The sequence below is a fragment of the Aythya fuligula genome, chromosome 3 (assembly GCF_009819795.1).
Source record: "Aythya fuligula isolate bAytFul2 chromosome 3, bAytFul2.pri, whole genome shotgun sequence".
NCBI lineage: Eukaryota > Metazoa > Chordata > Aves > Anseriformes > Anatidae > Aythya > Aythya fuligula.
This window is the reverse complement of record NC_045561.1, coordinates 21,109,543-21,135,960: the sequence shown is the minus strand read 5'-3', so window position 1 is coordinate 21,135,960 and position 26,418 is coordinate 21,109,543. Positions and strand designations below refer to the sequence as shown.

Genomic DNA, 26,418 nt, shown 5'->3' with positions numbered 1-26,418 from the left:
AATGTAAGAAATTTGGATGCGTCTCTTTTCTCTGAGAAGTTTGTGCATTGATGCAATGTTGAAAGTACAGACCAGGTGAGGTGTTTTTTTTTTTTTTTTTTTTTTTTTTTTTTTTTGTGGCTTCTCCCAGAAGAACTTGTTCCTCGCAAAAGTGTTGCAAGAGGCAGCATTTGGTTTGTCTCTGAGGAGTCTTCTGATGGGCCCTGCTCTGAGTGCAGGGACCAAAGCTTAACAGGAATCGGGCTATTGAAAAGTTTGACAGCTTGCCACTGGTAAGCGGGTGGTAATGTATCCTCATCTTGCATTATTTTCTGTACACTAATGAATTTCTGTCTTCTCTTACAAAGGGTACCGTGATGCAGAAGTTGGTTGGATACAGACTGTAGAGGACCTCCATGAGAGGGAAACTGAGAAGGTGGATTATTCTCCTTTTGGAAATGCACAGTGTCCAAGCAGAGTGGCTCAGTTCCTTGTGATCTATGCTCCAAGAAGAGGAATTTTGGAAGTGTGGAGCACACAGCAAGGGCCTCGTGTTGGGGCCTTCAATGTGGGGAAGCATTGTCGGTAAGAAATGGTTAGGATGTGGGCACACTACGCTGTGTTGGTGCAGTACACCAGTACATGCATATTCCAGTGACAAAAGAGGAGAGCACTGGCAGGCTCTTTCTGCATTCTCTGGAGTGTTTCTAGTGAAAGCAGCAACTTATTTTATAGAATGAGATTCTGTCATGCTTCATCACTCTACAGACATCACTGATAAACACATCTAGCAGTTGTTAAGCTTTAGCTTTATATATAAAAAAAAAGAGTATCATTTTATTCAAGGTACGAAAATTGAAGGTTGCTGATTTCATTCTTTACTGTAAATGCCATGTTTTTTTTCATTGGTTTCAGGTTATTGTATCCTGGTTATAAAATAATGGGTTTAAACAATGTGACCAGTCAGGGATGGCAGCCCCAGACCTACCAGATATGTCTTGTTGATCCAGTTGCTGGAAGTGTAAAAACTGTCCATGTACCTTTTCATTTTGCATTGAGGTAAGGACTTCATGGACTCTATTTAAGCAACTGAATTTCATTATTGTTTTTAGAAACTATTTTATTTATAGAGAGTGATTCTTGTGTTCATTCTCAGGCTGAGTACTACTCTGGTAATATCCTTATTTTTTTTAAGCATTAAGTTTATTTTTATTAATATAACATTACCTTAAAGTATCATAAATGTAAAGTAGAAAACTTCAGTTTTCTTCATACAGTTAAATTATTTCTCTACAGTGACAAAAAAAGTGAGCGAGCAAAGGATATGCATCTAGTGAAGAAGTTAAATGTTTTACTCAAAGCTAAAGCCTCAGATCCAGGTAGGTTCTCTTAACATACAGTTTGAAGAAATTATTTATTAAATGGTTTGTCTATTATTTGTCCTGTAAGTATAGAAACACAGGTATGGTAACAGTGCTTTCTAACAGCTGCATGTGCTATGAATTATGATCTTTAAGTGGCTTGTATTTTTTTGTAAACTACTGGATTAAATTTATCTCATGCAAAGGTCCAGTATAAGTTTTGTCTGGTAGTTAAATCTTTGATTAAAATCTACTTTGAGTGCTTGCTAGAAACATGATCTGTATACAACCTGTTACGCTACGTAATGCTCAGCGTTTGAATCTATATATCCTTCGTCCTTGAAATAATATATAATTCTTACAGAAGATAGATTTGGAGATGCCACTGAGGTGTTATGTTGTTTTGTTTTCACCAAGCCTATTTCGACAAGCTCTCTAATGTTGTCTTCAACTCTATAGCATGAACTGATCATGTACATCTCAGCTGTGGTGCAGGTAGACTTGTTTGTCAGAATCCATTTTGAAAAATATGAATTAATATCATCGTCTTTGTTTGCAGACTCGATTGAAGCTGAAGCGAAGGAATTAATACTTGATATTAAATACCCTGCTACAAAGAAACAGGTGAATATTTAAAGTCAGTATAGTTCAATATTAGAAAAATGTTGTGTTATTAGATTAGAGCTAAATGCTTTTAAAATATTTAAAAATATTTTAATTGTTCCTAGAGTTGAAGCAAATGATTGAGCTATTGTTTTTACTTGTTCCCTCCTCAAGGCATCTTCCATGATAAGAATTGAAATAATAAAAATAGAGCAGACCAGCAGACCTTACTATAGAATCAAAATATGCCACAAGTATATGTGAAGACAAAAAAAAAAAAAAAAAAAAAAAACAACTGAAAATAGTTGTCAAAGTTTTGCTGTTGTTGGCTTACTTTATATGTTTTAACAGTAAAATGAAGTAAATGTTTAATTCTGTTGAATGTCTGCTTGACAGGCTCTGGAAAGTATATTGACAAGTGAACGTGTGCCACTTTCATCTCTCACAAACATCACTCAGACATTAATGGATAATTTAGAAAAACAGGGTAGGTGGATATTTATTTTGCAAATATGGAGAGGCATTTGCACTGTCTGCAGTGCTGTAAGGCAATTGTAGAACTGCTCTGTTCCACAGGGGTATCAGACTTGATCTGCTTAGTTTTGACGCTAGATTTCACAGTATGTTGCTTCTACAGATTTATCTTTTTTTGCATGCAGACAGCAAATAGCTTGCTAACAAATATGCTTTGCTATACTTGCCACGTACGTAACAATTTGTGATTGTACATAAAAAGAAGAATAAATTAACTGGACTGAGCACTTGCATCTAGAAAAAAGCTTCTTTTTGATAAAAGGCTTCACAGACTGGAGATATTTTAGTGCTCTCTCTCTTTCTTAGGAAGACAGTAAAGATATAGTACTTTGGATCTGTAAATCTTAATGTACTGGAGGCACTGAGTATCTGAATTCTGGTCAGATGCCTAGTGTCTTCTTTTGGTAAGCTTCACTGACTTAAATTTCATGTTTCGTCATTATCCATTAATTATCCATTCAAAAAAAAACAGCGTAGTTGCTAAAGTCTGTGAGGTTCTTTCTTTGAAATAATGCACTTGGATCTTTCCAAATCAGGAGAACCTTCTTTGTGTTTGAGGTGACCTCATTTAGGAGATCCAGCTGGATATTGAGGAATAAAGAGGAGAAGCATGTGCCTGCCACTTTGTGTATGTTGCCACTTCTCAGCAGAAGAAATCTGTGCATTTTTTGTTTGTTTGTTTGTTTTCCCTGGATTCATTTCAGCTTGTTAGGAGGTGAAGACTCTTAACAATAAGAGTCAAGAAATCCCTACCACTGTTGTGTCATAGTCCTAAATAAACTGTTTGCCAATTAGAATGGCTGTTTCCCTTGAGACAGCCTCAGTTGAGAATGTGGCAACACATTTTCATATTTTAAAAGCTTTGAGGGGAAATCTTGCTGAGGACATTTTTCGTGGTTTTGACCAGTTTCTTGAAGTGGTGTGTAAAGGAGAGAGGGAGTTTTCACATATGCAGTTCTGTAAGAACTCTCTTTCTTAAGTGTCCTTTTCCACTGAAGAGGAATTGACAGTTGTATACTTAGTGAGGTCTTTGTGTGTATTTTTGTGTATTACTCCCATTAATCCCGTATTGTCATACACAACATTATTTCCTCACAGTCACAATAAAGAACAAACTTTTCTAATGTTCCAGTCTTCTCATTTCACAAGAGTAGTGGCATATCTTCCACTTGTGCTTAGTAGGCAAAAGATAATGTGAAACAGATGCCAGGCTCCATGAATGTTGTGGTTGTGAAGAAGAGGTCAAGTGACTGTGTGTGGCAAACACTGCATTTTTCTGCTTTGTAGGATTTTTTAATAGCAATGGGACAATAGTGTTTAAACTTCATAGGGAGAAGATCATATTTAGAAGCTGTTGTAGATGAAGTTAATGGATTTAGAGATACCTTCCATATAGAAATGTCTTTTTAGAATCTCTGTGAAATGTTTTCTTTTCCAGCACATAAGTTGGAATAAGTTTTTATTCAACATTGCATTGGTGTTAGCTGCATATATTCAGATTGCTTTATTAAAAGTTCAGAAACAATTACATGCATTAGATTTCCAAGACTAAGATTGTAGAAATAAAAATGACAGTGTTGTGCAGAGATGAAACTGAATTCATAGAAATAGATGACAGGCTCTTTTCTGATATAATGGGTATACTATGTTAAAATACTGGCAGAACAAATAAAAGGTTATAGTCTGGTAATTACTTCTTGATAAAAGAATCTGAGACTCAGTGTCTTTTAATTTGGGGCAATTTGTGGTTTGGCCTTAACTCAGGAAAAGACAAATATTTGTTTTGTTCAGTTCCACGTTATCAACCATATTCATTTTTAAAATGAGCCCAATATCTTTCTCTTTAATAAGTCCCATAAAAATAGTTCTTGTTTTATAATGCCAGGAATTAGAAGTAATCTTTGCAAACAGCAGTGCATCAGAAATTAGATTGACATATAGGTCCTCTGGTGTGATTTCCAAAAGGAGAAGTTTAATGTGGCTGCAAAATACGTTCCACTACTTCAGGCTATATATACAAGTTAAAATGCAGGGTCTTTTTCCTCCTCAGAGCTCGAGTGTGTGGATGAAGGACTACTGCAGTTCTGTGCAAACAAGCTAAAGCTGTTACATCTTTATGAACTAGTGAGCAAACTAAATTCCCAAAGCATACAGGAAGACACTAAACCCTCAGAAAATGTGAGTAAATTCAAAATTCAGTTATCTTGTAGAATTGACAATGGTTTAAGTATAAAATGTTTTCAGGGCCTTGGATAAAAATAAGTAGGTAAACTAAATCCATTTTTGTAGGCTAAAACTTTTAATGAAATACTTGTTTTGTAATACCTTCTATTGATCTTTTTTTTTTATCTACCTTATGAATGCATCGTAAATAATATACCTAAAATTATTTGGTAGTCACAGAAAGTCAAGACAGAAGTGAAAATAGAATCAGGATCCCCTGATTTCAGTCCTTTATCCAGAGTAGCATATTAACAACTTAATTTGAGAGAGATTTCCATTTGGCAGTGGAAATCACAAATTCTGATATTTGCACAAACATTAGAAGATGGGCTCTTAAGCAGAATTCTGTGGTCAGCATCGTAATTTGGCTTGCTTTTTAAATAATAGGTGACAAGTGCTTATAAACTAATAGAAGATACACAGAGTGGTATTATCAAGCAAATGCCCATATGGGCAATAGCTACACCATGAGCAAGATCTAAGTGTGGGAAACATGCCTACTGAAGTCCTTAAAAATTAAGTTAAACAAGGTCTCCTTAATCCATTATGATCATAATAGAATTATATACATTATATATTATGAATATTATATGTGATCATGATATATTTTATATATTATATTATTATTATTTATAGTTGTAACTGATTATTGATCATTTTATCCTTTTTAAAAAGATATTTCTAATGCTCAAAATGAAATATTTTGACTCTTCTGACTTCTGTTTAAGTCTTTGCTGTGTTTTTCTCTAAAACAAACAAAAAAAATAATAATTAATACTCTTGGGATATGAGATTTTTGGGGACTTCTGCTTTTAAGGACTTGGCTAAACTGCTTCGGCTAGAAGAAAAAGATTTTCAGAGGCTCCAAACATTGCTCGAGAACTACAAGAAAGAAAACACCCAAACTTCTGTTCAGTTTGCTGATGAGAATGATGATGTATTGTCTGTGAAAATGTTCTTGGAGTATTTAGACTATGAAAAGGATGTGATTAATGTGAAAAATATGGAAGACAGCAAATACGTGGCTTTAGGTAAGAGCTACTGAACTATTTGTCAGGTTACCTTAAAGATTGTTTATATTCTGAGATGTAAACAATAAATATTTTAGTCTGAACTTGGAGTCCTCTAATAAGTTGGTCTACCTCAAAGAAATTTGTGACTGTAATAGTTCTAGACTCTGACCTTTTTAGCCATGGGACAAGTCTTTCTACCTAGGTGGATATTAATACAAGTTAACTACATATGTGGATATGTTTACCCTAAAGCGATGTTATCACTCTTCATTTATTAACACCACTAAGTTGGACAGTGGTAACTAAGTACTTCAAAGAGCAAATGTATTCTCATTTTCTTCATGGTTACAGCACCTTGAGAGTTTAGTTAATGATAGGAGTTACCTCATGTATAGGACCTCAGAGATGAGAGGAGATGACCAGAACCATTACATGAGGGAATAGAGACCTCTAATTTCTGGAGCTGGGGAGGCTTTTGACACTGATACGAAATTTTGATGGTGGGAGAGGCCAGGAACCTTGCTGAGATGTCTGTTGGGGTGTGCGTTAGAGTTGCTGTCTGAACTCAGCTTTTGTTTGCAAATCTGTTCCAAACTGACCTTGAGAGGCTCTTGAGAAGTATCTAGTGGAAGTAAGTTGGGTTAAATCTGTTTCAAAGGCACTGTCTTTCCACATGACTTCTTTTCTGGGGAATTCTTGGTACAGACATGGAATTCTGTACACTGGCATTGTTGTGTGGTGTTTCATTCCTCTTCCAGACAGTGGGAATTTCACCAGGCTGTCACAACTTCTCAAATATGGTTAGTGGCTTAGGAACTACATCCGCCAGTTCCCTCAGGAACTGCTGATGCATCTTATCAGGTTCAGTGGATTAGTTCACCTTTAGGTTCCTTAGCTGGTCTCGAACCTGATCTTCTCCCGCATTGGCAGTTCATTGTTCTTTCAGTTCCTGTCTTTGACTTCTGTGACTTGATCTATGTGACTGGAGCTCTTGCTGGTGAAGACTAAGGCAAAAAATGTCATTTTGTACCTCAGCCTTCATTATATCCCTGGTGACCAGGTCTCCTATTTCCTTCTGGAGAAGGCTCACAGTTACCCTATTCTTCCTTTTATCCCTGATTCATCTATAGAAGCCTTTCTTGTTGTTCTAAATATGAATATTGTGCTGAGGAATTTGGATGGTTTCTTGAAGATGTTTTTCCAATTTTCCCCTGCCTCAAAGGGATGCTCAGAGATTTGTAGCTCTGATAAAGTTTGGATTATGTATTTGGTTTGTTTTGGATTTCTTTTTTAATTGCTTGAAGTACATCTTGTTTGCTATACTAGATACAGTATGATTCCACAGTTACTTAGTGGATAAACTTGTCCAACACATCTAGCTATTCCTTGAATGGAACTAATAACAGTACAATAACTTTTCTGATAAATCTGTTTTCCTCTGCCTCTTGTAATGGTAGAAACACTGATGTCCTTTGTAACGAACCACCTTCTCCACCAAGGGTAAAGTGTCAGAGTATCCTCAACATAAGTTAGTCCTTTTTATTGCACTCAGTAGGACCTGATCAATAGATTTTGTATAAATGTAAGGGAGAGGCTGTGGCATTGGATTTCATTCATCGTGTTCACTAATCTTTTTACTTCAGGCAACTTTTTCTTTTGGAAGTGTTTGTGTGGAGAGAGTTCCGCAGAGGAAATGTGTCATGCATTGGAATCAGCAGGTTTTAGCCCTCAAATATTGTTGGTAAGATATTTAGTAAGGTATTTATTATGTATGTTAAAATGTTCTGGTTTTAGAAACAAAACACTGAAATGAAAAATACGAATGTTGGCCTTTTGATTAATGATGTTCTCAGGCTGTTTTTCATGTTCATATGCCCCCAACATTTGTCTTTTTTTAGTTGCTCATATTTACACTTACCACTGAGATTTCAAAACAATTCCTCAAGTAGAAAATGTGGCCATGCTAGTGGGAACGTCTATAGTATGCACTGAGTAGACTACAAGTGTTGTCATGTAAAGTTTTGCTGAAAATTTATTTTACAAAGAGAAACAAAAATAATGTGAGTAGTTAATTTCAGGTACAGAGACATTTGTTATAATTCCTTGTTGCAGTAAGCAAATAAGTTTTTTTAAAAAAGTCGAAGTAAACTCGTCAGAATCATGAGTAGTGTTGAGACAATCATCTTTCTTTCATCAACTACCTGATGAATGAAATAACTTACTTTTAATTAATAAGTAATTATGTATTACTTAGCTGTGTTAAGATTTTCAACTGTAATATTAACTACTACTATTTTTTACCAAGTTAAGATTGCTAACAAACTTATATGAGCTGTCTGTGCATTCAGAAGAGTATCTTTCAGATATTTTAGAAAACACTGGTTGTATAGTTTCCTTTCAGTCTGTCAGAGTTCCTTATGCAATATATTTTTAACTTTCTATATTAGTATAAGGACTCATTGATATCACAGTTCAGCTCCATGACACGCAGTTTGTTCAAGAAAGTGATTGCATCGGGTATTTAATATCACAGTTTCTTCTGTTGCTTTAATTTTGTATTCTCTTCTTTTCCAGTCACTCCTTCTCAATTTATGGCTTTCCAGGGAAAAAGACATTCTAGAGAAACAAGCCTCTACCAGTTGCCTGTATACTATGCTGTCCCTCCTGAGCAAAATGAAAGGTGAAATGTGCACTTGGAACATTTAAACACAGTGGATGTTAGTTACTAGATTATTTTTTTTTTGCAGATGTTAGTTATTAGAATTTTTTGGTGGTTGTTAATTATTATTATTTTTTTTGTGATGAATTCATGTTATCATTTAGTTCCCTCACTCAAAAAACTGTAACAGGACTAAATATTGCATTTTGATTTATTCTGTAACAAGCAACTAACTTAAAAATGCAGTCAAAATCTGAGGATTGTTGCAATTAAAGGCCTGCTTCATGCCTTGCTTTCTCACTCACCAACAAGTAGACACAACTACTATTCGGCACCAGAAGGTGGCTGTTCATATCGCTTTCCTCTTTTTTTGTTGTTGTTTTTCTGTGTATAGTTCTGACTCTTTTGCTTGCCTGGTGCTCAGAAGTCTTTCGAGTTGCTTTAACTCATGTTGAGACACCAACACCATTATTCTAGAAACATTTGTTTACTATACAACTCCATAATTCGAGGGGTGCTTTATAAAGTCAACTTTACACAAGTTACCCCAGATAATGGAATGAACAAACATGGATTCTTCTACCTCACATAAAACTGCTATAGATATGTCTCTGCCAGGTTCCCTTATATGTAGTTCACTGGAGGACACCATTATCAGCTTGAAACTGGAAGCATGAGTAAGCTGTTGCTGTTGTCTGAACAAATTAATTCTGCTGAACATGAGATACCCTGAAGAGAGCCAGCTAGAGTGGGTGCATTTAATGAGTATAGTGTTTTGAATCACAAAGGAAGCTGGCTGAATTGTGAAGTGTCATTTTTGTTGTATTCCTTAAATCTAGTTAAGTGTTCAGCAGGATTTACTGCCTAGTGGTTTAGATTTGTTGCCTGTTTGTTGCCTATGAGTGAAATTTGGAGAATGAGTAATTCATGTTCTGCTCTTTATTTTACATTTGACATATAATCTAGGAATTGTATGCTACACATCTAGAACAAGATAATGTAGAGTAATTGGAAATCGCTCCTAATACATGCTGCATTAATAAGTGCTGCTTTTAGGGTTGGTTCTAACATCTCATGACCCAAGTTAAGTTTCCTACTGTCTCTGTCTCTGCAGTTGCTATCGATGAGTCCTGGGACACGCAGTCCGTTTCCCCCTGGTGGCAGCAAATGCGAACAGCTTGTATTCAGTCTGAAAATAATGCAGCTGCCTTATTATCTGCTCACGTTGGAAACTCTGTTACTGCACAGATAATTGACAGTGTGACAGAGAAGAAGGTCAGTCACTGTGTACTTCTCATCTCAGTGCTGTTTATTGTGTCAGCTCCATGCAAATTGCTGTCTTTGTAATAGAGTAACATCCTCAACATTCACTTGTTGTTCTGACATGGGCATAAGCATGCTATCCTGCAAGCCTGAAAACTTGTATTCGAATGTGAAGAATATTATGCTGAGGTAAACGAAAGATATGTCAGAATTATTTGCTACACATATTTAAATATCCAGCTATGCTGGATGGGGCTTTGGCCAACCTGATCTAGTGGGTGGCATCCCTGCCCATGGTAGGGGGGTTGGAATTAGATGATCTTTAAGGTCCCTTCCAACCCGAGCCTTTCTATGATGATTGTATGATAAAGCTAAAAATCAGGTCTACAACCTCCTGGAAAAATTCCTGGGGTTCCTATCAGACTACTTGCTGATTAATATGAGAATATCAAAGTAAGGCACAGATAAGGTATCATCCAATTCTTCCAGATGCATGAGGTGTAATAAATATTTTTTTATATGGTAGGAGATTGAAATGTGGGTTGAGTAATCATATGTAAGGAATGAAAAATTGTATTCAAGGACTTAGAATTAAATTTCTTTGGTCAAAAAGTAGGTTAGAATCCCTTCAAACATGAACTTAATAATTATAAGATGGCCTTTCAAGTCCTTTTGTTTCCATATACTTTTTGTTAAGAATCTGTGTGGCTTGAGCACTATGAGCAGTATGGGGTATTAATTTATCTTCCTGTAACAGTTCATATCCGCATCTCAAGCTAAACTGTTTTTAAAATAGAGTCGCTCTTGAGATATAGCTTTCAATTTTAATACTGTGCATTTTTGTAAACAAAACCATGTTACTTTAAGTGAACAGATCTAAAACAGTTTTTATGTTCTGTTAGTTTTCCCAAATAATTGTAGGTTCAGACACGGAATCCTGGGAAGCACTTTCTCTTGATGCCGAATATTGGCAACTTCTGCTGAAACAGTTAGAGGATTGTCTGATACTTCAGACACTACTGCACAGCCAAGTGAGCAAGAGGCCAAAAAAAGTTTCATCTCTACAGACAGAGCCTTTGGGTAGGATTTCTGTAAAGAAATTGCTGGAAGGTGGAAAAGGTACGTTTTTTTCTTGGAAAGATGTTGGTTGTCCTTCTAATAGACTTCTGAGATATCCGTACCTACTTTGTGAAATACACTGCACTGGAAATTGTTCTGCTGGTAGTATTTATTAGTTTAAAAAAACAAAGCAATTGATGTAGAATGCTTTTTCAAAATGGTAAAAGGGTATTACTGAAAGGACTATATTGATTGTAAACCTCTAAGTTGATTACGAATTTTTTGATTGGCAAAACCATCCTAATATAATTAATGGTTAAGTCATCTCTCTTTTCTTGTATTTCAATTCTGAGCTACAAATCTTATGAAATACTTTCTGTGTATCTATCCCAAACTTTTTTAAAATTGTTTTTACCCTCCCAGGAGGTATTGCTGACACCGTAGCAAAGTGGGTTTTTAAGCAAGGCTTCAATCCTCTTGTACTGAATTTGGCACAACACAGAAACAATACAGAGAGTACTGAAGAAGCTGCAGAATTGCATACAAATATCTTTCTTGAGGAACCAGAAGCAGATGAAGGCTTGGAAACAATCCTAGGTAAGAAAATAACATGACTCTTTGAAATCTTAAATGCTTTCAGAGCTGTTTTAGATGCTGCTGTTGTGAATAACAGAAATTATAGTGGGAAGAGGTCTGTCTTGTAACTTTTCTTTTTTTTTTTTTTTTTTTTCCCTAGAGCTGCTGCAACTAGCATATCAGCAGTTTCCATGTAGTCTTGAACTGGATGTACTCCATGCACATTGCTGTTGGGAATATGTAGTGCAGTGGAATAAGGACCCAGAGGTAAAATAATTTCATTTGCAGGTAGTAATGGTTAAGAACAGCTATCTAGTTTCTCAAGTTTTAGTTCATAAAAACTTTCATTAAGAAAGCACTGAGTTTGAAAGTGTACTCATTACACTTTTTCTGTGGTAAGTGTCAAGTACAAATTGAATCGAGTCCTAAGTTGAATGGTACCTCACAGTGACAGGACAGTATACTTCTGAGCTAACAGATTCTCAAAACTGCTTCAAGTAAGCAACGTGAAGTGTTCTGTGTCTGTTTTGTGAGAATTCAAAAGTTTATTAATTCCTACAAAATAGTGATGAACCCTTCCTCTGCTCCATATGTGCTAAAAGAGAATACTCAATTTGTCAGACTAGATCCACTCCATTTAAAGAGAAGTTTCTTGAACATTCTTCTTGGATTTTTTCTTCTTCCTTCTAGCTACTGCTGGGAATTGTCAGGAATTTTGCCTTTTTCTTTTCCTTGTTTTCCATTGCTCTCCTACAGCTTTTCTAATATTAGAAAATGAAGTTCTATGATGAGTTTTTAAGATGATATGAAAACTAATGTCAGTGCTGCTGTGATCTGTGCAGCATAACACCTTGCTACAGAAAAGATTAATTTGAGGTTTTAAACTTACTCCATCATAATGACATGGAGTGAAAAAAATGTATTTTTCTAGCACAAATAGATTCTTGTATTTGAAAAATGGACTGTTAGTCACTGGAGGTATCTTTCAGCAATGAATGTTAGTGGTACATATATTGTAACAAAACCCTGAAAATAGTGAAGAAATCATAATGTGTTTGTGATTGCTGGAACGTACTTTGCCATGTGCATGCATGTTTTTCAGCAGAGAAGACTGCAAGATCAGAATAACTTACAAGTTCTATAAGTCAAACATGAGTAGCTTTAAAATAATCTATTTGGGCCCCTTAAGAAAAAATAGTTTACATTTAAGACAAGTTTTAAATAATGTAGTAACTTGTTCTTTTACTTTTTTTTGTTTTACATAAGGAAGCATGTTTTCTCATTAGGTCTATAGACCATCTTAGATGCATCATTAATGCTCACGTTCAGCATGGTAAGTATGATGCAATCATTAAAAATGACCTCTGCAATTGTAAAGACTATACAGATTAAACGATTTTCTATAGACAAGTGTAAACAGATGTAGTTCATAGTATTAATGGCCTTTTTGTCAGCACCCCTATCACCCCCAGTAAACTTCCTGCTGACATTTTTCTTGCTGAGACTTTAACCGTTTCCATCAGAAATATGGAAATACGTTGATTTGATAAAGCTAACATTCAACTAAAAACTAAAAATTGCTTTGAAACATATTTCCTTATTTTCATTTAAAATAGTGACACATGGTCCTTGCAATCAGAGTTCATACATTTCTTAATACTCTGTTTAAGTGAATGTGATTAGTTCCCTTTTTTAGAGATTATATACACAAATAAGGCGTGTTCTGTGCCTAAAACACTAGTCTTGTACCTCCATGCCTAGTCTCAGTTTCTGCATACCTGCAATGTTTAACCCAGTCTGCATAAATACAACAATTTCAATGAACGATTCATTGCACTTCTGGCTGGATTTGATCTCTGAGATAGTCTCTCCTTGAGGAATGTGAAGTTCAGGTATTAAGCAATGAGGATGACAATTCCTTCTTGTTTCATTCATCATCTTAATTCCTACTATTAAAGGAACTTTGGCCTATGGCTTTTTGCTCCATACTTACATTACCTAAAATCTCTCTTCTAGTCGCAGAGAGTTCACAAGTTTGTGTTTGTTTTAGGTATTGCTCTGATGATGTGGAATACATTCATAGTAAAAAGGCTTTCTTCTGCTACGTATCTAATGGACAAGGTAAAAGCCACACTCTGACTGTAGATTTGAGGCTGAATTCTTAATTTTAACTGAAAGTGAATCTAATATTTTTAAGCTACGGATTTAAACAAAGTGTTTGGAACATCTTTGACTTAAATATCAAAAATCCCATGTTTGATTTATTATGTAAACTAGTTTTGGGAGCTGAGGAAGGAATGCACACTTCAAAGTACTAAATCTGTCATTTGGACTGATCAACTTGTAGCTTTAAGCAGTAGCAGACACTGGCTGATATACTGAGGCTTTATATGCAGCATTAGCTCGTAATTGCTAAATAAAAAAGTGTGAAACAGTTTGAAACTGTTTGTGTGCACATCAAATTTTAGTTCAGAAAATAATAGTGTTCCTCCGTGCCTATTTCCTGGTTAAGTTATTGATGTGAAACTTTCAGGTTTCTACATGCAGCAAGATTTCCAAATGTTGAGTGTCTATGTTTTGGGTGTGTGAGCTTTTATTCTGCAAAATGCAGAGCTTTTTTTGGGTGGTGGTGAGCATTTTTAACTCTTGCTGTAAATCACTTTCTTGTATGTGGCTTGTTTGCTGTTAGTTTTATCAGTCATTTGTCACTGCTAAGCTTCATGCTCATAATATGCAGCAGATTGTTTACTGGAAGACAGTTCTCTTAAGGACTGAAAGGCAGTTTAGGAACTGTCAGTAAATGATAGTTCTATTTAAGTTGTGGAAGGGGAATCTACCTATTGGTTGGCCAGATGTACACCAGCAGCTAAATGATTTTTAGCATAAAAGTCCAGATATAAAAAAGAGAGGTGTTGACAGTAATTTAAAGACAAAACAAAAAGCTAGCCAACCAACCAAACAAACAAAAACAAAACAAACAAACAAAAAAAAAACACAACCAAACAAACCAAAACTGACAATAATTTACTTATCTTTTTTCTCCTCCTTTTCTCCTCTCGTTTTCTGCTTTTGCGTTTTGCTTAGCTGTGTAAGAATTGGAATGTATCGTCTTCCTCATTCCTTTCAACAAAGTTGTGTACAGGTGTAGCAGATATTCCTTCTGCAAAAGCTCTTTTCCAGCATTTATATACATCCATCAAGATTATTTCTGCCTACATTAACATCCACAGGAGAAGAAATAAGGGTTTTTAACTGTTTTTGCACACAATGACTATTACCTCAAACAAGCATCATGCAATAAATACTGCTAGGTTCTATTTATATACATTTGAAAGCTGTGAACTACTCCTCAGGGTTTGTGTTATGTAAGTAAAAGCATGTCTGACCTTTCCCCAACTCGCAGAGAAATAATTTCCAAACAGGTGGTGCTTGATCAGTCCCCAAAAGTTGTCTTCATTTCAGATGTTGAATCAGTGTAGCGGAAGTAGAGTTTAAATGTTCCTGTGATTCAGGACCCTGCTATCTCACTTCAGGTGTTGTTTAGGCTCTGCCACAATATAATGATTATTGCTATTTCTTTCTGCCGTGGAAGAGACCTTTCACTGGTTTATGTGATTCATTGTGTGCAGAATGTGATTCAGTGTGTAGAAATTAGACCCAAGTGACATTGTAATAACTTTCCTAAACAGCAATGACAGAGGTGTCTCTTCTGAAGAATTCATATAGGCAAAGCATGAAAAGTTTAGAGAAGATTCTCATTAAACCTTTTCTATCTCAATGAATATTCTGCAGAATTTGCTCTTCCTTTCCTCTTCCCTTGTTCCCCATTGTTTCTTTATAATATCACAGTGTGTTAGCTCTTTTTACCTCTAGTTCTGTATCACAGAATTCACTGGGAATATTTTAGCTACTTTTTCAATCCAGTGTGTTGCATTTTGTAGCTGTAATGAACTGTTTTATCTTTTTATAGTAGGAAAATGCTAATAACAGATACATTATAATAAAAATAATTTAATTGTGCTAAAATACGTGTATTTTTAAAAACAGGTGGGAAAAGCTCCGAAGGACAGATTATGCAGAAGGGCAAGTAATACTACTTCTGTCTAACTGGAGAAAAAAAAAAAAGGCACACCTTAATTTGAATACTAGCTTGTGATTTGTTTTTGAAACTTTAAGTTTGAAACTTGAGATACAACATGACAAAATACTATTTTTCATGCATAATTATTAGTTAAAACTCTTGGAAGGCAACTGATTTGCTCAGAAAATGGCATGTATTAGGTGTGAGTACGTGAGCTACTCAGTCATCTTTACAAACACAGTATTGCAAATGGCTAAATTGAGATAATTTAATCTTTTCAAGATAATGGAAAGCTTTCTCTTATTCTGCTGTTTCTAAATCTTTGTGCTTAGGTGAATGTTTATTTAGCTTTAAGTATAATAGGCTAATAAACTGAGCTTAGCGTGTTAATGTCAACAACTGTCTTCTCAAACATATAGAACTATTAAAGTCTGTTTCAATTCCATGTGAAACAATTCAAAACCTACTGTTAACAGGATGTAGGCATGGGTGACACAGCAATGACGGCTTTTCTTGGCTGCTGTTCAGATCTTCTGCAAACATTGCTAGAGGTAAGTTTTTGTTTTTAATCTGTGGAAAGTAAGGAACGCGTTAATTTAAATTTAATTTTTAAATAATATGTGTATACTAATCTCTGTATTGTTCAGACAAATGTTGATATTGTTTTCTAGAGAATATAAAATTCTCTTCTTAATTTCATAGCAGAGAACTTGTGATTAAAGCTGTGTTTTTTGCATAGAAGACTAATATAGGTGATATTTTGTGACTGACTACTTATGTATTCCTCCGGTAGGCTGATGTTAGTAGTGACGAAATGCAGGCTCCTGTCCTGGATACTGAAGATGCTTGGATGTCAGTAGAAGGACCAGTATCGATAGTAGAACTAGCGCTTGAACAGAAACGCATTCACTATCCGCTTGTTGAACACCAGTTTGTGTTATGTACAATCCTGTACGCTATTATGAGGTTTTCTCTGAAGAGTGTAAAGCCTCTCTCACTGTTTGATAGCAAGGTACGTCTTCTAAAAGCTGATATGCATACACCTACTTATTACTATCCTTCCTCGTGGTATCTATAACATATGCTAGCTTTCACTTCTTAAACTGGTCATGCATGCTGTTACGACAGACGTTTAGCCCACTGTGCTGTTAATGAAGTTGTTACCAGAATTCAAGATGACATACAAGCTTGGTACTTCTTATGATGAATATAAGGTTTGTAGTGGCCTCAGATGCATGAAAATTAGCTCCTTAACAATTAGTTTGACTGAAAACACTGCATGGTAAAAACACTATGACAGGTTTTTCTAGTTGCTTTGAGAAGAGCCAAATCAGAAAACACAAATACTTCAAAAATGTTATGTTGGTGTTGCTGTTGTATCCACTTTTGCTGATTATTATTGCAGAATTCTGAGCTTGCTGAAGAGAGAATACAGCTTGTCATTTAGATGCATATCAACCACTAAGAAAAAAATGTTCACACACTCAAGGTTCGCATTTCCCTGTGAGCTTCGTGAGAGAACTTCCAACAGATCTTTAGGGAACATTGAGTGATGTCTGAAAAGAAGTACTTAAAAGTTTCAAAAAACTTTTATTACCGTATTTCTGATAACACAAGTCACTGTCTAGACTTGTGTGCTTGTCACTTGCCCCATTCCAGTATCTGTAATCCACTTCTACATAATTTCCTGCATCCCATTGGGTATTTCTCCTGGCTGTTCTTTTAATTTGGAGAATGGCCCCAGTATATAAGAACAACGCTACAAAGATTTTTCTTTCAAAACAGCCATTTTTTTTATTTTCTGACTCCATGTGTCAGTACAGAGCAGGACTGCCAGAGATGTTTGTCATTTAGTGTATCATCACTGGAGGTGGTGGTGGGCTGAAACGAGAGCTACCATATGCCATCATTCAGCGGTTTACCTGAAATTTGATTAATCTGTAGTCAAGGAGACTTTAATTTTAAGTGAAGTCAATTGATAATAACTGAAAAAAAAATTTGTATTAACTAGTTGGTATTTCTTCCTCCATATGCTTAGCATGTTAATCTAGAACAATAAGCTGGGGAATAATAAATATATATCGACTTCATCTCCAGCTGGTAGTGTATCAGATACAAACACCTGCCCACTAAATTATGTAAGCTTGAAAGGAAATCCTTGAATAAGAATTGCATGAGTAAAGGATTGTTTTGTTCTGTAGTTTTAACTTAAAATACTAATTTTCATTCCCAAAGAGAAATGGAAGATGCAGTGCAATTTAAATGTAAAAAAAAAAAAAAAAAAAATTCAGCTTCCTTGTATTGGATCTAAGTGAACTACTTTCCTTTACTTTTATCTGTGACAGTTGTCTTTGGTTCTCAATTTTAGGGCAAGAATGCATTTTTCAAAGACCTTACTTCAATTCAGCTGCTACCTAGTGGGGATATGGATCAAAGTGTGTTATCCATACGGCAACAGGTAGGTATATGTTTTGTACTGAAAGTTGCTAAACTTCTAAAATTTCAAATACTACTGAAGTAATTTTTAACTCTTGCTTTCAAGTTTTTGATCAAAGTTGTGAGTGCAGCGGTTCAAAAACTATGTTCATCACAAAAGACTAAAGAAGTCTCAGAAGATGAATTGTTTCCCTTCGAAAAGGCAAGGAATTGGCCAACTTTGGCTGTGGATCTAGCTCAGTATCTTCAAATCTGTGAGGATGTGGTCAGAAGACATTATGTCTGTGAACTGTATAGTTATGGGATGGATCATCTTGGTGAAGAGGTAATAACACCTTTTTATTAATTTTACATCAATACGGCATTATGTCAGATACTCTGCTAATTACATTTTCACTTACTGTGAAGGGTTAGGCAGGTCTTGCCAGGCTCAAAAAATTGCCAGGCTCAAAAAATCCCCAGACTGAAAAAGTCGAGCCGGAGAAGTACTTTCTCAAGACCAGTAATCTTCCTTACTTTGCCTTCCTCTCAACAGTAATCTGGAAACATGACAGGGAGTTAAACTGTTGGTCTGAACTAGTACAACTCCTTGTATTCAAAATACTGAATTTGATATTTCAGGACTTTGTCCTTCACTTGTAATCTCTGCAACTGACAAAATCTTGAGGTGGAACCTCTGGTGGAAGTCCATCAAGAGTTGATGAGCTATTCTCATGCATGTAATTAATGGAGATTTTTGCACAAATGTGCAAATTCCTAGTATGAGCTCTTAGTAAAAAAGCAAAGTAGATCTGAAACCTTTGCAGATCATACTCATATAGGAATAAGTGGTGAAATTAATGAGAAATTATATATATTTTTTTTCCTTTGGGGATGTTCTACTTCAATTTGACATATGGATTGAAAAATTTGCCTAAGTAGGCATCTTTTCTGTCATCTTCATACAAGACACGTAAAACTGCCTATAAAGAGAATGAGACCAATATATAGTTTAGACAGAAAAAAAAAACACTCATCTGCATTCTCTGATTAGAATTTTAGGAAGTTTACCAGTCCTTGGGCAGAAAATCCATTGCTTTTTTCAGGGGAAAAGCAAACAGAATTAAGAGGAAGCTGCTGAACTGCAAAACAGACCTCCAAATCATGCTAATCACTGTGTAAAGTACAGAGTAACTCTCTGCCTTTGTTCTCTCTTCCACTGCTGAGAAGCTTTTTAATAACATGCTTTCTTTACAGTGACAGGTAACACAAGAAATGGTCTCAAAGCCATTTTTCCTAATGTCCTAAAGACTTCTTTAGATTAACCTTTTCAAGCCTACAGATAGGTGATCTGTGTCGTGCTCAAATAGTATCTAATTCTGTGTATTTCTCTATTTTCAGGCTTTTCTTCAGGTGACTGACAAAGAAGTGCTTGCATCACAGCTGCTCATACTGGCTGGACAGAGACTGGCCTTTTCTCTACTTCACGTACAGTCAAAAGAGAGCGTGGAACTTCTCGCTAGACTTCCTCCAACACTATGTACTTGGCTTAAAGCTATGGTAAGTTAAGCTCGATTTAGGAAAACAGGTTGGCTAACAGAAGGTTCTGTTTATTCAGACACAGATTACATCTGAATTAACCTTTCTTACTAATGGAAACAAGAACTAGTTCTCGTTTTATCTGATGCCAGTTCTGTTCCTTGCATTGTTTTTTCATAACAGAAAAGTCAGCAAATAAGTAATAAAGAAACCCAAAACAAAGTAGCGAAGCATTGTGTGCTAGTTAATTCAGACTTTAAAGCCGATTTCTTTAAGTAAATTTTGGAGAAAGTTTCTCAATTTTAACTCAAGTTCTATTAGCAAAAACAGGGTAGCTCTGGTAATTGGTGGTTCCTCACTCTACTTTGCACTGGTTAAGCCTCACCTCAAGTACTGTGTGCAGGGTTGGGCACCACAATACAAAAAGGACATAAAACTATTAGAGAGTGTCAAAGGAAGGCTACAAAGATGGTAAAGGGTCAGGAGGGGAAGACGTGTGAGGAGCGGCTGAGGTCCCTTGGTTTGTTCAGCCCAGAGCAGAGCAGGCTGAGGGGAGGCCTCATGGTGGCCTGCAGCTCCCTCACGAGGGGAGCAGAGGGGCAGGTGCTGAGCTCTGCTCTCTGTGAAATGTTCAGGTCTGTTTCTTTGGGTGGTTCCAGCCAAAAGTTGTACTCAGTGATCCTTCTGAGTGGGTCCCTCCCATCCGGGGATATTCTATGGTTAGTTTTCAAGAATAAAACCAGCAAAACTCCACTTCTCAGTTGTAATTAATTTGTTTTTGGGAGTGTTCCTTTCTATTGAGTTGTCAGGATGTTAAATAGCCCATGTGAAAACTAGATATTAAAAAGTCAAAATATCTAGTATACCAGACTTTTCAACTTTTTGTGGAAAATTTTTGTGGAAAATGTTTCTGGAGCTTACCTAAATAACTCTAACTTGACTAAATTCTGAGGGGAGAGCATGATGGGGTAGGGAAATAGGAAAATGACTTTTGTAACAACAACAGTTAAACTTCTCTGTTTCTTCCTCCAAAGGACAGGCACTCAGTTCCATAAATGCAGTGAGTCTTGCCGGTTTACACAGCATGACAATACAATTTGAAGACTCACTGGAGAGAACTGAGAGTGTTGGATGTAGAATTGCCCCTGGGACACTGAAATACTTTTTTTTTTCTGAAGTTGTAGTAAAATATGTGCTTGTTTTGAAAAGGCTATTGCCAATCTGTTTTATTGGCAATATTCAGAAGTCAGTGCCTCTGTTTTTCCAAATCATAGGTGTGATGTTTTCCAGATTGCATGAATAAATTTGGTTGAGAATATTGTTCAGCAGTGTGAGGAGCCAGTTAAGAAGGCTCTGAGGAGCAAAATGATCAGTAGCAAAATTCTAGGTCAAAGCATCAGCTTAGTTCTCGGGTAGTAATCTGGTTTATACAAAACCAGCAGGGCATATATGCAGATCATCATCTGTAAAAACACTCTAATGCTGTGTTTTTTTTTTTATATAGGACCCCCAGGAACTTCAAAATGTAGAAGTGCCAATTGCTACAACAGCTAAACTAATTAACAGAGTAATAGAGAACTTACCAGAGAATCATGGGCAGTATAGCCTTGCTTTGAACCTGATAGAGGCTGTAGAAGCAATCTCGTCATGACATTCTTTGTTGGAATGGTTCTACTATATAGTGCTACAATGCATGATTTTACAGAATGAGGCTGAAATTTACAGAAATCAACTTTTGTGTGGCTTTTATTAAACAACAAAAAGAACAATGTTACCCACCCCAGAATTTTGGAAGATAATTTAATAAAATTGGATCGTATTTTAAATTCTGCACTAGTAGAAAGATGTTTAGTTTCTGGTATACTTGTCAGTATCTCAAATGCTTTATTTATTTGACTTGAACGCTTTTTGCTGTAGTCTAAATTGGGTATATTTGACAGCAGTTTTAGTCTATTTACAAAATCACATCTTGTGAAATTCTGTATTTCATGCTAGCAGTAACTGCTACAGTTACTATCTTCCATGTATGATTTATCAAAACAAGCTGCAGAATTAAACCTGAGGAAAAACTTCAGTCTCTTATAATGTAAAGCCAATACTGCTTTTTCAGAAGATAGAATGGGTGTGGGGCTCATTCCTAGTAACTGTGTTGTATGTGACAATAACAACTGCACTAGACATAGAATGAAACGTGCTGGGGCCTTATGCAAAGGAAGAAGATCCCATGTAGTAAGAATCAGCTTGGATGGGAGAACTCACTTCTCCAGACATAGACACATCTTTTAGTCCAGTTTCAGTTTCCCAGCATTGTCTCTAGGTTGTTGGGCTTCAGCTAAAACTGGATTTACAACTCTCTCCTTTATTACTAAGCTCTGCTGAGTCTAAGTAGGTCAAGGAATGTCTTACTGTAAGATTGTTCCCATCTTATCCTTATAGAAGATGTAGTATGCTATAGATCTCTGCACATGTTGACTTGTAGTCAAAAATTGCTTAAATAGTTGACCCAACTTCACTGAAGCTCTACAGTACTGAATACCTTAGCCTTAAAAAAAAAATAAAAACAACCAAACAAAAAAGAAGCAAACCTTATGTATAATACCTACAGGGAACTGCATAGTGAGTATCTTCACTGTTGGAGTGGTATTAAAAATTATCTTGCATCATTTAGTAGTTTATTTTCTACCTAAAGGAAAGCCAGGAAAGATTGGTGTAATAGTGGTGTAAGCTGTTTTTTGTCTTGAAGTCAATTGAAATTACTGTCTCCATCTTGTAACCTGCTCTTGCATTATATGTAAGAACATATTCTGCCTTGTTAGAGACAGAAGTTGGTCTTATCTTTCTGAAGTATGTGCTGCTGTCACCTTAGGGTTAGATTCCCCCTAAAAATGGTTCTATAGGTGGCTTGTTCTATATAGACTTCTGTCTGTTCAGCATCCTGTTTTATCGCTGCACTTTAATGTAGGTGATGAGGCTTCCTGAAGCAATTTGATGCTGAGTGTTATGACACCACACCGGTATGGGAAATGAGTGACTAAAGAATAGTAAGAGTTCCAGTAAGACTAAGGGACTGGTACCAGTCTGCCTTTCAGATTAGTTCAGTCATGAAAGTAAAGTTAAAATGGCTGTAGGGGAAAAATGGAAAAATGCAAGATCGGGCAGCGACTGTACCACCTTTCCTGACAGCACGTCAAACTTCTGCAGAAACAAATATGTGAGTGAATCAGTCATCATGAAACCTGAGGAAAAACAAAAACGTGTCTTAGTTGCATTACATTCCTGTATCCTGGTACAGCTGTGTAAAGGATTTTACTGTAACTGAATTGGTCAGAGCTGACACTCAACACCAATCAAATCTGTAATGTATTGTAAGTAATATTCTGTATATAGTGCTATTTTGTGTCTAATTTGCTGTGGATTTGTGTAAATTGATTAAATAAAATTTGAGGTTTCAGTGTGTTTGTTCCTTCTTTATAGTAGGTAGCGGTTAACACCTTTTCTTCTTGCTAGTTTTCTTCTAAATGAAATGCTTCAGGATGGAGGACTGTTTCTTTGTGGTTCCACAGCATTCCTTGCTGCCAGTATAGAAAGAAACAGTAGGTCTCATGGTGGAGTTTCACTTTCATTTAGGTGAACTTAAAACAATACACATTAGTAAATCAGAACAAGTAAATCAGTTACTTTAAACCATCTTTTTTATTAAGCTGAAAATTGATATACACAATTAGTTATATACACATACGGTTCTGCCCAAAGCACATGATAATTCTGCTCCAGCTGGGGCTTAAGCATAGGGGGTTCTGTAGTCTTCAGTACGCAGACCTTTCAGGTAACCACCGCTTTTATGCACTTCAATACTTATTATGTTGGAGCAGCTCACACAAAGGCATTTCATCCTCATGTGCTTCCTTTTCCAGCAAGGACTTTCAGGCAGCGTGGGCAAGGAGTGCTTGAGGAATCAGAAGTGTACCTCCTGCAGCGAGGGCACTTTGCTTTGGCAGTAGGTAGGGCTATAACTTTATATGAAGATTCTTCACGGATATCACCACCTATAAAAAAAAAAAAAAAAAAAAAAGGATTATTAGTGAGGTAGTGAGGTCATTAAGTGCAGGTGTAGTTAGAGTATTCAGTTCTACACATGAAGTAAACAATCAAATAGGTTGTAGTACAGAAAAGATCCAGATACTGCTTAGCAGAGAGAAGTGTACCTGGAATACTTCTCTTACCTTCCAAATTAATCAGAAAGGTCCCTTTGATAATGTTTGCATCTGTAGGTATTTCTTTCGGTAGCTCACTCAGCAGGGTTGTTTGGGAAGCCATCATTATTTCATTGAGCTGTGAAACACTAGAAGATTCTTCAGCCTGCAATGCCTAGGGAAGAGAGTTAATTTTCAGACTTGCAACCTGTGTTTGCTCCCCAGCATCCTCCTGCTACCAAAGGTTAAAGCAAAAAAAAAAAAAAAAAAAAATTATTATGTAGATGATTGCAAGAATTGCCATAGCCTTGTCGGGAAGAGAACACAAGTTTGTTTACACATCCATGTACATCTGTATAAATAGATGCATATAGAACATTGTCTAAATCCAGCATCAAAATTGAGGTCTGCCACTGCAAGCTCTAAGATGCTCCATTCTTTAAAATAAATGCTAAGAATAACGATGATGGCTCCTCGTCAGCATGGAAGATTTGAACCAACAATCCAATTTACTTGCCCTGGCCAGGAAGCTAACCTCCCCCCCCAACCCTTTACACATGTGAATGGCAGCATTCAAAGTTCCCTGGTCAAACGTGTTCAGGTTACTTTGACCCTCACAACAAGAAAGCAGATTACTTTGGAGGATCACTGCCAGCAGCACTAGAACAGGTATTATTCAAGCAGTATAGCCCAGGGTCAGTGAGGTGTGCAGCACAGTGCAACATAGTCAGTAATAACTAGATGCTGGGGCAGAGCGTGCCCTCAGCAAGTCTGCAGATGATAGAAAGCTCAGAGGAAGTGACACACCAGATGGCTGCCCTAACAGTCAGAAGGAATTCAGCAGAATAGAGAAAGGAGCTAGCAGAAATGTCCCGAAGTTCAGTGATATGAAATGCAACGTGTGGCCCTGGGGAGGAATAACCCGAAGAACCAGCACACAGCAACAGTCAGCTTGGCAGAGAAAGCGTCGCCATAGACAAGCTGACCGTGAGCCAGCAATGTGCTCTTGCAGCACAGATCAACAACAGCCTGTGCTGCCAGAAGGTCAAGGGAAGTGGTCTGAGCCTTCCTCTCTGCTCAGCCCCAGCAAGACATCTGCAGTGCTGGGTCCAATTCTGACCTACCCGGTAAAAGAGAGATGTGACCTGATAGAGTGAGGCCACAAAGATGATGAAGGGACTGGAGGGAGTATCTCTCACGTGAAGAGAGGCTGAGAGAGCTGCAACTCAGCCTATAAGAGATGCCTCAAGGAGATCTTAATGTATATAACTATCTGACAAGAGGGCATAAAGAAGACGTGAGTCTCTGTCTTTGGAAGCATTAAAAACCCAGCTGGACAGGGTCCTTGGACAACCTGCTCTAGCTGACCCTGCTCAAGCGGAGGGGCTGGGTTATACAATCTCCAGCAGTCCCAACCTCAACTATGCTGGGATTCTGCAATTTTTTATGGCGAGTACAAAGGCACAGACTGAAGAAGAATGTTTACAGAAATTAGCTTTTTTTGCACAGACAACTAATTCTAAGTTGCAAATTTACCTCCATTAATTCAAACAGCAATCCCGGCTCAATTACAATGACGACTTCATATTCCAAAGCATTCTTGCCAGGGATGGACCCAAGGAAAGAATCTCTCATTGCACATGCACCTTCTATTGCTTCCTCAATCCCAGGTTTCTTCCACCCTGAGCTTGCTTTAATCCAGCCAGTGCGAAACACACCCTCTGAGTCTTGAGAGCAAAGCAAACAAAGGAATTTTTAATTTAGTGTTTTTCTATTCAAGTGTTTATTAAAAGAATAAAAAAGAATGGCTTATCTCTGTATTTGCATTCTTTTCAACTATGCAGTTAAATAGTACGTTAGAAGAAGTCCTTAGAAACTATACAGGTTTTACCTTTCTTGTAAGGGATGTGTTGGAAAACCTCCTCAGCCAAGTGAGGAAGAATTGGTGCAAAGGATCGAACTACTATGTCTAAAGCCTCCGCTAGTACAGTTTGACACGAGCGACGTTTAGGATCTTTCTCCTCTTCGCAGTAGAGCCTGGAAGACAGAGATGAAAACTGTTAGTATTATAGCTAGTATTATATCTTAGTATTTCCATGTTACTGTTGTTACTGAAGAACCATACTTTAAATGGAATGTAGTACTATGCATCTTGAAAGCGTACAAGTCTGACCTAGCTTGCCTAAGGAAAGCTTTTCCTAATTTCTAATTTCCTAGGCAAGCACAGTGATACAGGTACAACAGCATTTGCATGTGCATCCATATTTTGTCATAGGAAGGGAGACTTTGTACATGGCATGTTAATTTACTTCATTTGTATAGAAAATAATCTTTTCACAGGGAGGCGAGCCTGTAGGTCTGTTAGCCCTCTGTTCTAGTCTATTTATAAAATTTAGTATTAGGGCTTTCCTGCTCCTTTAGGTGCATTCTGGAAATCACAGATCAGTGTAATGCCTGATTAGTATAACCCCCGACCTCCTTGCCCTATGATACAGCCCTTTCAAAACGTACAAAGCTACCATACTAAATCCGTGCTTAAGGTCACATCCTTAGGATTTTTCATTAGTTTTTTAGATCACTAAAAGACATCAACTTGCCTAGATAAATGCAAAAAAAAAAACCTTTCCTGTAAACTCACAAATAACATACATGTATGCATTTCTAGGTAGAAATACTATTTCAAAAATCTATCCTTAAAAGGTAGTTTTGAAAGTGTACAATACTTGATTACCTTTCAAAATGATTCAGTACCCCTAGTGGACAGAATGTAGAAACACAGAGATGACAAAGCTGACAGCTAAACTTTCACCTGTGGATTTTAGTGTACTACAGGACAACACAGAACTATTAAATGTTCCCAAAAGGTCTGGATTCGCTCAACATTTGCCTGAAGTGTTATCACCTCCATCTCAAAATGATT

At 36.6% G+C, this 26,418-nt stretch overlaps 2 protein-coding genes across 4 annotated transcripts in view; one reads left to right on the top strand and one right to left on the bottom strand.

Annotated features, from left to right (window-relative positions):
* The window catches only part of RAB3GAP2 (RAB3 GTPase activating non-catalytic protein subunit 2), a 47,260-nt gene extending 24,503 nt beyond the window's left edge, over positions 1-22,757 (top strand). For all 3 annotated transcript variants that reach the window (XM_032184028.1, XM_032184029.1, XM_032184027.1), the window contains exons 14-35: positions 348-564; positions 895-1,038; positions 1,276-1,358; positions 1,900-1,964; positions 2,340-2,430; positions 4,528-4,655; positions 5,518-5,731; positions 7,357-7,454; positions 8,288-8,393; positions 9,487-9,647; positions 10,538-10,754; positions 11,118-11,291; positions 11,431-11,537; positions 12,537-12,603; positions 13,321-13,391; positions 15,318-15,353; positions 15,828-15,902; positions 16,145-16,363; positions 17,720-17,809; positions 17,894-18,112; positions 19,168-19,326; positions 20,810-22,757. In XM_032184028.1, coding sequence (XP_032039919.1) covers positions 348-564; positions 895-1,038; positions 1,276-1,358; positions 1,900-1,964; positions 2,340-2,430; positions 4,528-4,655; positions 5,518-5,731; positions 7,357-7,454; positions 8,288-8,393; positions 9,487-9,647; positions 10,538-10,754; positions 11,118-11,291; positions 11,431-11,537; positions 12,537-12,603; positions 13,321-13,391; positions 15,318-15,353; positions 15,828-15,902; positions 16,145-16,363; positions 17,720-17,809; positions 17,894-18,112; positions 19,168-19,326; positions 20,810-20,956 — 2,888 coding nt within the window. In that variant the 3' untranslated portion in view covers positions 20,957-22,757. The remainder of the gene's footprint in view (positions 1-347; positions 565-894; positions 1,039-1,275; positions 1,359-1,899; positions 1,965-2,339; positions 2,431-4,527; positions 4,656-5,517; positions 5,732-7,356; positions 7,455-8,287; positions 8,394-9,486; positions 9,648-10,537; positions 10,755-11,117; positions 11,292-11,430; positions 11,538-12,536; positions 12,604-13,320; positions 13,392-15,317; positions 15,354-15,827; positions 15,903-16,144; positions 16,364-17,719; positions 17,810-17,893; positions 18,113-19,167; positions 19,327-20,809) is intronic.
* A 218-nt stretch (positions 22,758-22,975) lies between these two features.
* Positions 22,976-26,418, bottom strand: part of IARS2 (isoleucyl-tRNA synthetase 2, mitochondrial) — a 28,379-nt gene continuing 24,936 nt past the window's right edge. The window contains exons 20-23 of the mRNA XM_032183743.1: positions 25,390-25,535; positions 25,035-25,225; positions 23,529-23,673; positions 22,976-23,351 (exon numbers count right to left, since the gene is read on the bottom strand). Coding sequence (XP_032039634.1) covers positions 23,200-23,351; positions 23,529-23,673; positions 25,035-25,225; positions 25,390-25,535 — 634 coding nt within the window. The 3' untranslated portion in view covers positions 22,976-23,199. The remainder of the gene's footprint in view (positions 23,352-23,528; positions 23,674-25,034; positions 25,226-25,389; positions 25,536-26,418) is intronic.